The 12,942-nt window shown below is 48.3% G+C and overlaps 1 protein-coding gene across 1 annotated transcript in view; it reads left to right on the top strand.

Annotated features, from left to right (window-relative positions):
- Positions 1 to 12,942, top strand: part of LOC138452544 (balbiani ring protein 3-like) — a 359,195-nt gene that overhangs the window by 220,114 nt on the left and 126,139 nt on the right. Inside the window, exon 9 of the mRNA XM_069604989.1 lies at positions 6,259 to 6,405. Within this exon, the coding sequence (XP_069461090.1) occupies positions 6,259 to 6,405 (147 nt within the window). The remainder of the gene's footprint in view (positions 1 to 6,258; positions 6,406 to 12,942) is intronic.

Genomic DNA, 12,942 nt, shown 5'->3' with positions numbered 1-12,942 from the left:
CTAAGATTAGGCCACCAAAAAGTTTACCAGTGCAATCAAGCATCGACAGCAACCTATAGTTGCACGGATCATTTTTGTCGCCTTTCTTGTGCACTGGTATAAGAATAGCGGTTTGCCATGAGCGTGGTATTCTACCTTCAGACAGAACTTTATCGAATAGGATTTTTAAAATTTCAGCCCAAAAACAGGGGTTACTTTTTAAAACAATATTAGCAATACTGTTAGGGCCAGGTGCCCTTGAAGATTTTAACCTATTTATTTTCTCGGTTAAGCTTGCAACCGTAAACGAAATAGGTGGCCCAGGTGGGTTACAATAACTAACCTCCTGGTAGGTGCCTATATTCAAGATATTACGATCCCTCAGGAAACATTCCCATCTCTCTGCTCCTATAGGATTAACTAGTGCATTCGTTATATTGCCTCTAACTTCGCCTAGGAGAGCCCAAATGTTCAGAGTATTCTTGGAGCACAGTATCTTTAAAGTCTCTTGCCATTGATGTAATTTCTTTAGATGTTTCTTCTGTCTTAGCCATACATGATAATTTCCCTTCAATTTTTTAATTAGAGCCATATAGCATTTAGTAGATATTGAAGAGTTCTTAGCTTTCCTAATATCAGCTCTCAATCGTCTTTTGGTGTCTCTCACCTCCCGATCGAACGAATTTCTCAGGCCCCGACTGGTCACCACCCCTCCAGACCTAATAGAGGCATGAGTTAATGCAAAGGAGGAAATCCATGCTCGATCTCCTCAATTGACATAGTCTGAAATGCATCTCGTTCCCCTTGGGGATCTGTTGATAAGGTAGTAATCGCCTTTGCTATATTACGTTCAGACCAGGAGATACGAGTTGCAGCATGATTGATCCTTAAGTCTCCCATACATTTTATACCACAGCTAACAGTGTCAGCAGATATAGTTAGCTCAAGCGCAGCATGATCACTCCAAGTGTTATTGGTCACGTTCATATCACTAACCCAAGTTGCAATGTCTTCAGTTACAAAAATATAGTCAAGTGCACTCTTTGCCCCACAGCCCTCCCAGGTATGGTGACCCAGACAGTCACTCTTGGTTCTTCCATTCACCATTTCCATGTCCCATAGTTCGAAGAAACTCAACCAGTATAGGCCCTCAGACTCAACTATCTTATGGGACATTATGCTCACAGGTTTTAGATGTGGATTACTCGTAATGCCCTCCCCACCAGTCATATGACAGTTAAAATCCCCTAAAATCATGATCAATCTATTTCCCTTCTTCATAGTCCATTTGATCATAATGTCATGTGAGGCCTTTTGAATAGATTCAGTTTGGGTCTCCCCCGGAGGGTTGTAGAGGTTTATCAACAGTTTATTCTCTGCTTTGTTCTTAATATATAACGTAAGTTCAATAGCAATCACAAAGTCTTCGTTTTTAACTGTGATGCGACGAGACATAATGTTATGTTGTATGCCAGTTATTAAACCACCGAACGGTCTTCCCCGTTCCCCCTTTTTGGCCATTGATTGGTACACTGTATATCCCTCTATCAACACAGGGGTAGTCAGCCACACCTCTTGCAAACCAATGCACGTAAAATTATTTATATAAGGAAGTGATCCATTCTGATTAATTAAGTGGCTGAAGCCCCTGCTATTCCATGAGAGAATCGATGTCCCTCATTCTTTCTTAAGAACTATAGGTAATGCTTCAGCCAACCATTTTAAAATGTTCTGTACGTCGGCCATTTGAACCACATTACTTTTCGGTATTTGAGGGATGTGAATCTTGCTTACTGCTTCAACCACCACTTTCTTAGGACACTCTAAATCTGTTTTCCCAGGATCCACGTCAATTTCCACATCACCCTCTAACAGATTTAATTTGTGTGCATGAAGCAAGTCCGCCATCGCCTGGAACTTACAGTGGATAGCTGAGACATTAGTATTTTGTACCTTTAATGGCTCAGTATATTCAAAATCGTCAGATGTAAGGACTCTTAACTGTGGAATTGAGTGCAGTCGGATCAAAAATTCTGATCGTGGTAGCCAATCTTGATCATGCTTTTGGTAGAGATTCTTAATTAGACAAATCTTATTTGTATTAATTACCAGCTGCTGATCAGTATCCTCGTATACGGACATCTTTGTCATCTCCAGATGATCGATTCGTCTGGCGCTGTTTGGTGTCGATGAAGGATTAACGGCCACCTGTTTCTTCAGTAAAATTCTAGGTGGAGACCCTTCTTCTTCAACCTCCGATACTTCTTTATCTTTGTCCGTGAGGAGCCAGCTAGTTAGGTGTCCTTCTCGTTCTGTGTTTCTCTTCCTTGTCCTCGCAGCCTTTTTTCTCGTTTTTTTTGTATTTTTTGTGATTTGAGCTGATTCAGGAAGCAGGGTAGCCGTAGTTGATGTTTATTTTTAGTTTGGGCCCTTTTAGCCATTCTTCGTTGTTTACGAGAGAAATAGACCTCTGAGTCATTTACTGCACTTAAGTCTGCTTCATTAAACACAGTGGGCTCATTAATCATCAGTATGGCTTCAGACAGATTATGATCACTTTCTTTGTCTCTTCCTTCGTTCGCCAATTTGATTGCATTTTCAAGGATACGGCCACACATGTTTAACAAAATTTTTAGAGCAAATTGTAAAGATGCCATTGAAGATTGAAGTTCTACCATAGTAGTTCTTTCAGCAGGGGAACCTTCATTTCGCTCTGGCTCTGAGATGTCAGAATGTATCATGAGGTTCGGTGACATTGATAATCTCTCTTGACATGCCGTTGGTTTTGCGGCTTCTTTTGCTGTATCTCCTTTTCCTTTATCCATCACCGGATTTGTTATAGCCGGGGTCAGAGATCTTTGCACTGAAAGGCATAACTCCAGTAAGGAGTTGTTGTCAATCATAAGCCCAGTAGTATATCACTAGAACATGGATTTTTCACAGCCTCCTGTCCCGAGGTATTTGGGGTCGGCTCCACTATGGTGTTAGGAGGAAAGAAAGTAGGCATAGTACCTTTCCTAATCTGTTTTTGTTGTTTTGATTTATTATTAGCCCCTGCAACCGAATTGCCATCTATGGCTGTCTCCGCATTACACTTGCGCAGGTTATAGTTGGTCTGCGCTGTTCTTCTTTTAGGGTGCATGTTGCACTTTCAAAAAAGGGACACAAGAGGCAAAAATCCTATCCCTGCTCTTGCCTGCTAGAATGTTGAATCAGCAGAAACAGTGACTCAGTGAGGTAAAGATATTCTATCTAGTAAAACCCCACTCTTAGCTGCGTGGGCCAAAGGCACAGCCCGCAGTCCCCAACTAAATGGCTGATTTTAAAGCAGTAGAGAACTTAAACTTATACCTCCTTCAAATAGAGCGCGTAGTATGATACACCATCGCTCACAGTGTACTCTGGCAGTGCACCAAACAAGGGAAGCAATGTGCATCCAAAGCACACAACTTCAAACGGACATCCAAAGTCCATAGAATCATTCTCTGCCTGGATAGGTGAACGGTCAGGAAGGCACACCCCCCACAGCACTAGACCGTATCCCCTTTTTAGGGAGCCCAGTCCACTTATTGCTCTAAAGCGCCCCAGCGAGCGAGGAGCAAGGAGGAGGAGCAAACTCACTCAGCAGCCCGTCTTGGGCAAAGGATCACTCACCCCTGTCCTATCCCTGCGAGTGCTCCTGCTTCACCGGCTCGAAGGATGTGGCCGGATACAAACGGTGCCGGCCCCGCATCGTCTAGCACAACGCAGGGGCCCCCCACGCACCTAGAAATCCACACGGGATGAAGGGCACATTTAGGTGACCGCACAGGCCCCAACTATGGCTCTGATCTGGTAACCGCTTGTCCCCCGTAACTGGGCGCCGATTCCACTGCTCGAGCTCGAGTAAAGGACCCAAGAGCTTGCGAAGCACAACAGCAGGAACAGGACAAACGTCAAGCCGCACTGCTGAGCTTACGCAAAGGTGCGTCCGTATGCAGCCGCTTCCGACGCGTGACGTAATATATAAATTCAGACTCCTCTAATCATGCCACACCTGAGGTCCTGCCGCTTTCTCTTGATAGCTTCAAACGTGGCCTGAAGTCAGTGCTCTTCCAGTAACCCCTCTTGTTCTTGCCTGCTGTCCGGTTCTTCTCCCCGCATCCAGTCTGTCGTTTATGTTATTTGTAGTCTGTCTTGTCAGTGCTCCTATACTGGTTGCTGAGTTCTGCTGGATTGGGAAGCAGTGAGAGTGCATTAGGAAGTGGGTGTGCACACAGATGTGCATGCCGGACATGAGATTAGGGGAGCTTAGAGGCGCAGTTTGGTTTCATTTTGGTTCTGGAGGTATAAGGAGAGCTAATACAGCAAAACTAAATGACAGTTACACTGGCAGTGACAGTGGACTCTGAGTCTGAATTTACCACCGGAAGCGACAGTGGACTCTACGTCTGAAGTTGGGGGCAGATCTCGCTCCGCTGCAGGTGCCTCCCTCTGGAACAGCCTTCCTGCCTCCCTGAAACTTGAGGAGAACCATCTCTGGTTCCGGAAGCACCTCAAAACCTTCCTCTTTGCCTCTGCTTTCTCTCCCCCTCTCCCCTGCTAAACTTACTGAAACTGCACTGAATCTGCAACTGGGCCACTCACCGTTCTCGGTCCTTGGCCCAGCCACTCTCCCCTGCACTGCCTCCCTGGCAACACCTGCACTGCGGGACTGTGTCGGTACCCTTACAGCCCCCCGTCCCAGCACTTGTCTGCACTTACCTTGCACTTGCCACTAGCTGGCCCTTGTTATTTATCCTGTATGCTATTAACCCTGTACTGCACTTTCCCCTCTCCCTTTCCCCCTTGCACTTTTCCCTTCCCCTCTACCCTTGCACTTGCGTGATCTGAATGATACCTGGCCTAGTAGGATCATTGTCTGTCTCCCCTTGTTCCCCCCCGCCTCGTCGCGCCTTGAAACACTTGTGTATAGGCGCGTTACAAATGCCATATCATATCACATCAAGTTACCACCGGAAGTGACAGTGGACTCTCCGTCTGAAGTAACTACCGGAGGTGGCAGTGGACTCTCCGTCTGAAGTTACCACCAGAAGTGACAGTGGACTCTCCATCTGAAGTTACCACCAGAAGTACAGTAGACTCTCTGTCTGAGGTTACCACCGACGGTGACAGTGAACTCTCCGTCTGAAGTTACCACCAGCGGTGACAGTGGACTCTCCGTCTGAATTCATGTTGGTCTGCCTTCGGAAATCCATTTGGACTTCATTAGAAAATGGAGGCTTTGTCCTGGAGGTAAGAGGCCTATGTTTATGTTTATGTAGGCGGTTTTCCTTTCTTATGGGTTTGCAAAGTCATAATCTGGAGGAAAAAAAAAAGCAGGAGGTAAAGTTGGTGTTTTCAGTCACTGTCATACCCCCAAAGCATCAAAAATAATGAAATGGCCATCAAAACGCCTTTCCTTTCATGACCCTTTACCGTTCAATCTCACAATATGTCGATGCTGTACATGCCAACATTATTCATTCCATTTAGGAGACGCTGGTGCAGTCCTGGTTTTAACTTTGCATTCTGGGACCTGTAGTCCTGAATTTATAATCCAGGACTAATAGTCCAAAAATGCAAAGTTAAAACTAGGACTGGACTAAAATCTTCCGAATAGCATGGATAATGTTGGCATGGATGCAAAGCAAGTCCTTGTGCGTGCCTCCAAGAAGCAACCTCCCGTGCAATGGACCAAGACAGAGGTATGCAACCTTTGGCTCGCTAGATGCTTTGTACTACATCTCCCATCATCCCTAACCAGCATAGTCCATAGCCAGATACCATGGGAATTGTAGTCCGAAACATCTAGAGAGCCAACGGTTGCAGACCCCTGGTCCAAGACATGCAGGAAAATATCTGGGTGCACAGGATGACAATAAAATGTCAAACAGTTGGCGCGCAGGAAGAGCTTATTGAGCTCAGGTGCCACTGAATCACCTTGTACAGCACACTGGCAGCACTGTCTTCTCTATGCTAAGTCAACATTTCCAGTATAGTCACGCCTACCGTCCTTACTGACCCTTCCTTCTAAGGTAATTCCCTCTTGCTGCCTTATCTGTGTCCTTCTTTCTCTCATCATGAATTTCACATTCCTTTGCTACACAATTCAGCAGTCCTATCAATCCATGAGTCGTGGCCTTCACAGAGCACCCACATGCCATTGACGCTATAGAGATACTGTGGCTTAATGGCCCTTTTCCTATCCTGAGGCATTATATAGTAACATACCTATGCCTGTGAATCTCTCTTTTGCAGTGAAGCCTGGAGAGTGCCCTGTGCTGTACAGAGAGTGTGACCTTCCACCGCCATACCTCCACCAGTGTGATCGTGACCTGGACTGCCCAGGACCACAGAAGTGCTGTGTCAATGACTGCCACCGGGAATGCAGGCGTCCCTGGCCAGGTAACAGCTAAAACCAGTGTGTGTGTTCCTGTTCTGATACTGGAGTCTGGGCCAGTAAATAAGATCCTCCAAGCAGTTGTTGATCACCACTGACTAAACCTGCAGAGTGATCCACCCATGATCTACTCTTGCATTTGCCCATTGGGCTCATCTTTAGGTGTCAGCATCCTCAGGTCTATTGAAAGGTCATCCACAGACATAGTCAGTGATGGCAGATCAGTGGCTCTGTCTACTCTACCCACCATTACAATATAGTCTCTCTTTCTAGGACTACTTTCTATTACTGTCTTATGACTTTTACAATTCTCGTATCTTTTTATTTTTTTTTGTTTTCATGGTTTGTTAAAACGTCAACAATTCTGTTATTGATTTTGCTTCCATTGCTGTGCCACTCATACTGTAAGGAATGGTGACCTTTCGCTGGCAAGAATTGAAGAGGGGGATGGGATGTGAGGCCAGACATACAGCCTGTGAGTTTTGCTTGGCTTGTTCCCCACCCATTGGCCACCCATGGTCAAGTTAGTGCCTATGACCATTCCCACTACCTGCTCTGTCCCGTCCACAGCAACCCAAGCCCCCCCCACGTTCTCATTCAGGTAGATCTGTACTTTTAAGCAGCAGTATTCAACCCTTTTCATACTGAGTGTTGTGTACGGCGTACACTGTTGTACGCATGCGCGAGCCTCAGCGAGGTTCGCGCATGCGCGTTAGAAATAAAGGTGGTGCCCACGGCAGTTCGTGCCGCGGACCAGAGCATCAACACGTCTCCGGCGTGTGTTCTTGCGTGAATGCATGCGCATGCATGAGAGCGAGTGCGAGGGGCCCCAGGCCGTGTGTTCCCCCACCCCAGCACACAACACTGGCGACAAAGTAGGATCGGAGTCGTTCTCTGCTCCGACAGCGTCGGAGAGACGGAGCGTTGCTCCGTGATTACGGACCCGCTTGAAAGGCCGGCGGCCATCTTGTTTTTTTTTTCCCTCATTCTCATACGCAGTTGCAGTGGTTGCGGCCCGTGAGGGTGCTCGTGCGCCATCTGCCACCTGCAATTTTTCCTGCCAATTTTTAGACCCTCCACAGCCCAGCTGGTGCAAGGCTGTGGCACTAATTGAAGAAAGAAGAGGAATTGTGAACTCTCTGGCCATATTACACGTCGAAGCCACACCACCTCATCACTTGGTGGCAGCAATTGTGAGTACCGGTTGCCGTAATGGGTGAGGAGACAGATGAAGAGGGTTCTGTTGCCCCGATACCACGCAGAATGCACAGCACTCTAGCCCCATGCCTGAATTTGATACCACAGGGCCCCCATCCAAACTGGGCCCCAAGTGGCTTTTGTGGGTCAGGAAACTGGAAATGTTTTTCAGAGCCTCGGGGGAAAGAGATGATGAGGCGAAGATTGCCATTATGATATACTCGGCAGGGACTGAGGTCCACAAGATATATGACTCTCTCAACATCCCTATAGTAACGTATGATGCAGTCAAGCAAGCACTCCGGGACCATTTTCTTCCCATGGCAAATGTGGATTTCGACAGATTTGTCATGGGTGCCGAAAAACAACTGGATGATGAGTCGTTGGACAAGTTTTGTGCCCGCCTGAGACACCTAGCGAGCTCCTGCAGATGGGCGAACGAGGAGGAAATGGTTCGCAACCAGCTACTGCAAGGGTGCAGCTCAGGAAAACTGAGAAGATAGGTTCTGAGAGAGCCTGGACTGACCCTACAGCAGATTTTGGACATGGGGAGAGTGTATGAACTGGCGGAGGCCAGAGGGGCCAGTAAGGATGCTGCCACACATTCCAGGAAAGATGAAGAGGCATTCGCAGTAGGACAATCCGCCCCTGGGAGAGCGAGATGGACTCCAAAGAGAGCAGATGGCCCTTTAACGTCAGGTACCACTTCATTGTGCTCTTACTGTGGGTATGACCTCCCGCACGGTGGCAAATTCCCGGCGAAGTCGAGGGTGTGGCCGGTGTGGCACGCCAGGACACTATGCGAGAGTATGCAGAGCCTCCGCACCTGTAGCAGCGTCGAGAGGGCCAGAGAGAGTTGGAAGGGGTGGTACTCGCAGGGTAAGAGGCATATCGTCTATTGATCAGGACATGCAAGACCTAAATATCGCTGAAGAGGAAGAGGAGGAGGAAGAGATTTTCTTCGTTTCCAGCATTGTGAAAGGTCCTGGCACAAGACGACAACCCACATGTACCGTCAACATTGGTGAAATTCCCACTCCCGTCCTCATAGACACGGGTGCGTCGGTCTGTGTCTTAGCAACCAAGCACTACAATGCACTCCCAGGCCCACCAGACCTGTCAGCATCCAAAGCACAAATATATGCATTTGGGGGAGATGCGCCCCTGCCCATCCAAGGTGTATTTGTGGCCCCGGTGACCCATGGACAAAACACCATTAAAGCGAGGTTCTTTGTCACCAGCGTGAGCCCGCACTCCCTTATAAGCTGTGCCGCGTCAGAGGCGCTGAACATTGTACATTTCACTTTTGTAGTGTACCACACTGATCTGGACTGTCTGTTACAACGATTTGAGACACTCTTCGAGGGCATTGGAAAACTGAAAGCCGAACCCATACGGCTACACATTGATGGGTCTGTGAGACCGACGGCGCTCAAACATCGCTGCATTCCCTTTCACTTGAAGGCACAAGTGGAGGAAGAGCTACAGCTACTGGTGGATCGTGACATTATCGAAAGGGTAGAAGGGCCCACTCCCTGGGTCTCTCCAATTGTGGTGGCCCCGAAGCCCAAACAGCCCGGGGCAGTACGTATCTGTGTAGATATGAGGCTACCCAATGTCGCGATCAAAAGAGAACGTCATCTCACACCCACCCTAGATGACATTGTTGGGGAACTCCAGGGAGCAAAAGTTTTTTCGAAACTGGCTTTAAGATCAGGTTACCACCAGTTGTAGCTCCACCCCGAGTCGAGATACATTACGACATTCACAACTCATGAGGGGTTATACCAGTATAAAAGATTAAGCTTTGGGATCTCATCTGCGGCAGAGGTTTTCCAAAATACCATCAGAGGAGCCCTGTCCGGACTAAAAGGGGTCATCAATATGTCAGATGACATCTTAGTCTTTGCGAGGTCTGAAGCTGAACACCTCAAGCGATTGGAGAGCACTTTTGAAAGGTTACGCAGCGTGGGGCTGACTTTGCACAAAGAAACGTGCAAGTTCTTGAAGGACAAATTGGAATTCTTTGGGTTCATATTCCATGCCGGTGGCATCTCCCCGGATCCTGAGAAGGTGAAAGATATCAAGGAAGCCTCCCCGCCAACATCACCGGCAGAAATACGAAGTTTCCTCGGGATGGTTCATTATTGTGGACGTTTTATTAGAGACTTGGCTTCGTTGTCAGAACCCCTAAGAGCGCTCACAAGAAATGAGATAGCGTGGTCATGGATGGCAAAGGAGCAAAGGGCCTTCACGGCCATCAAGGAGGCCTTGTCTGAACAGGAAACCATGGCCTATTTCAACCCTGGCCGTGAATCTGAAATTGTGGTTGATGCCAGCCCGGTGGGGCTAGGGGCAGTCCTCATGCAAGCAGATGGACCAGGGGCCATGCGACCCATTGCATATGCCAGCAAGGCTCTCACTGACACTGAAAGGAGATACTCCCAGATTGAGCGAGAGGCCCCTGCCATTCTGTGGGGGTGCGAGCATTTCAGAATATACATCCTTGGTAAACCAGATGTAGTCGTCACCGACCACAAGCATCTAATACCAATTTTGTCAGGCACCTCATCCAAGCCACCCCCTCGAATAGAAAGGTGGATGCTGTCGTTAATGGAGTACGGCGTCAGGTTTCTGTATCGCCCAGGGACACATAACCCAGCAGACTATCTCTCCCGCCACCTAGGATCAGGACGCTCCAGGGACTTGGCAGAAGTAGCGGACTGTATGGATGTCATTCACATGGTCATCGAATCCGCAATGCCCCTCGCTCTGTCAAGACAGGAAATTGCCGACGAATCCAACTCCGACAAAGCATTTCTGAGAGTGAAGAGTGCAGTGGCCACGGAAGAGTGGCGGGAGATCCTTTTGAACAATGCTCGAAGTATCGTGGAGGTACAAAGAGATCTACAAATACTCTGGAAGGCTCGAAACGAGTTATCGGTGACAACAGACGGGCTGTTGTTGAGAGGACACCAGATTGTAATACCCAGGTCATTGGTGGTGAAAGTCCTTCAACTGGCCCACAAAGGACATCAGGGGGTGGCCAAGATGAAAGCGCGCCTCAGGCTTAAAGTTTGGTTTCCCGATCTGGAGCATAGAGTGGCGGAGTTTGTGAGGACCTGCATCCCCTGCCAAGCCACAAGCCCGGTGGAAAGAGGGCCGCCCATTCAGACCATGGAAAGGAGCAATCTACCATGGGGGACGGTACACGCGGATTTTGGTTCCACAGGCAGAGGACTATACTTCCTAGTGGTTACCGACCAGTGGTCATGATATCCGGAGGTGGAGCTGGTCGAATCCACAGCTAGCGACCACACCACCCTGGCGATGGACAAAATATTCGCCACACACGGTTTCCCCTTTGAGATATGCTTGGACAATGGTGCACCCTTCAGAGGACAGCAATTTGCTCGATATTGTGAAGAAAGGGGAATAAGGCATCGAAAAGTCACGCCGCTCTGGCCGAGAGCAAATGGTGAAGTAGACAGCTTCATGCGGACGCTGAATAAAGTGTTTCGCATATCGGCAAACGGAGGGGAAGACCTACGGCATAACCTATTTGAGTTTCTCCGTGAGTACCGCACCACTCCGCATCAATCCACTGGGATTGCCCCCGCCGAGGCGCTTTTCAAGAGAATACCAAGAGGACTGATTCCTGAAACCGAAGGGAGACGCCCAGGAGTGATCGACAATACCCAGGTGGAAGAAGAGAGAGCGGATCAGAATGAGCATGAGACAGCACGGCGAAGACTACCTGAGAGAGAGATCGCAGTGGGAGACACTGTGCTGGTCCGCAATAGGAGACCCGAAGGAAAGCTGTCGATGACATACAAGATACAACCACTGGGGGTGACGTACGTAAAAGGGTCAATGATCACCGCTGCCAACGCCCGGGGCACCGTAACGAGAAATGTCTCATTCTTCAAGCGCATAGGGCCAACAACATGTGAGGAAGCACCCCGTCAAGGCCCTGATCAAACTACCGAAGCGCCGCTGGAAAATGACAGACCGTCAGAGAGGCCGGAGACACCCGAGATCCCCGATGGCGAGGCACACAGGTACCCGAGCCGAGTAGGGCGAAGGCCTCTGCAGAGGTTCCAAGACTTTATCATGGACCCGGCACCATGAACAGTGACCCCTGACAGGGAAAGTTTTTGAATAGAACCACGTTGGTTCGCTAGTTGTCCATTATTTGTTGTTTGGGGGGAAAAGGAGGGATGTTGTGTACGGCGTACACTGTTGTACGCATGCGCGAGCCTCAGCGAGGTTCGCGCATGCGCGTTAGAAATAAAGGCGGTGCCCACGGCAGTTCGCGCCGGAGACCGGAGCATCAATACGTCTCCGGCGTGTGTTCTTGCGTGAATGCCTGCGCATGCATGAGAGCGAGTGCGAGGGGCCCCAGGCCGTGTGTTCCCGCACCCCAGCACACAACCTGAGCCACTCTGTTTCTGGGCCTTACCACCTAGGAGTTTCTCCCTCTAAGGGACCCAAAAGATGTCCAGTGGGGCACAAGTTCTTTACAGTATAAGTATGTTTTCTACTGCTTATATTTTCTATTAAAAGCAGTTGCCTTAATCCATTTGTATAGTGTCTGCACTCCACTGGACATCCCTCAGGCACCTCTAGGAGGGCCAACCCCCAGTTTGAAGACCACTGTTTTAAGGGGATGCCAATACCATTGTTATTTCTAATCACTCTTCAGAAAGGTAATTGTTTCATTACAGCTATGAAACAGTGCAAGGTGTAATCATCATGTCCTGCATTCAGCAATTTGCTTTATCAGCAACGTGTGTCCTTGCATCTGTTTATTCCACTGAATTCCTGTTAAAAACAAGCACAGACTCTTTCATAGGCATCAGATGGGTGTGCGAAGCACTACCAGCATACACACAGGCACTCACCCATTTGCGAGCTCTTGGCACCCTATGGCTAAGTAGAACCTTTAGGGCAGTGCCTGTAAAATACATACCCCAAACCCACTCCAAAACCAAACTGCTGACTTTGCCAGTGCTTATTTCAAGAGGTTTGAATGCTCTGGCATATGTTTACCCCCTCTTCCATACCTATGCCCCTGAGGTATTTAAATATCTCTTTCATGTCTCAGATCTTCTTCTTTCCAGGTTACGCATCTCTTTTTGTGGGATGTCTGCAGTATCCAGTTGGATTTACCCTTGATGCAGTCCAACAACTTCATTCTATTTATTATGGAGGGATGGGAGATTTGATAGCGAAACCTGGCTTTTAGCAAACTGCCACCACACATTTTGACAAGGATCCTTTGTATGCACAGCTTTGCATACATTTTGTTTTTGCCAGGGATAAGCTATCGGAATTCTTTGCAA

This window comes from Ambystoma mexicanum, chromosome 4p, assembly GCF_040938575.1.
Source record: "Ambystoma mexicanum isolate Mex_15411 chromosome 4p, UKY_AmexF1_1, whole genome shotgun sequence".
Taxonomy (NCBI): domain Eukaryota; kingdom Metazoa; phylum Chordata; class Amphibia; order Caudata; family Ambystomatidae; genus Ambystoma; species Ambystoma mexicanum.
Note: the sequence above shows the minus strand (reverse complement) of the source record. Positions and strands in the feature narration are given on the sequence as shown.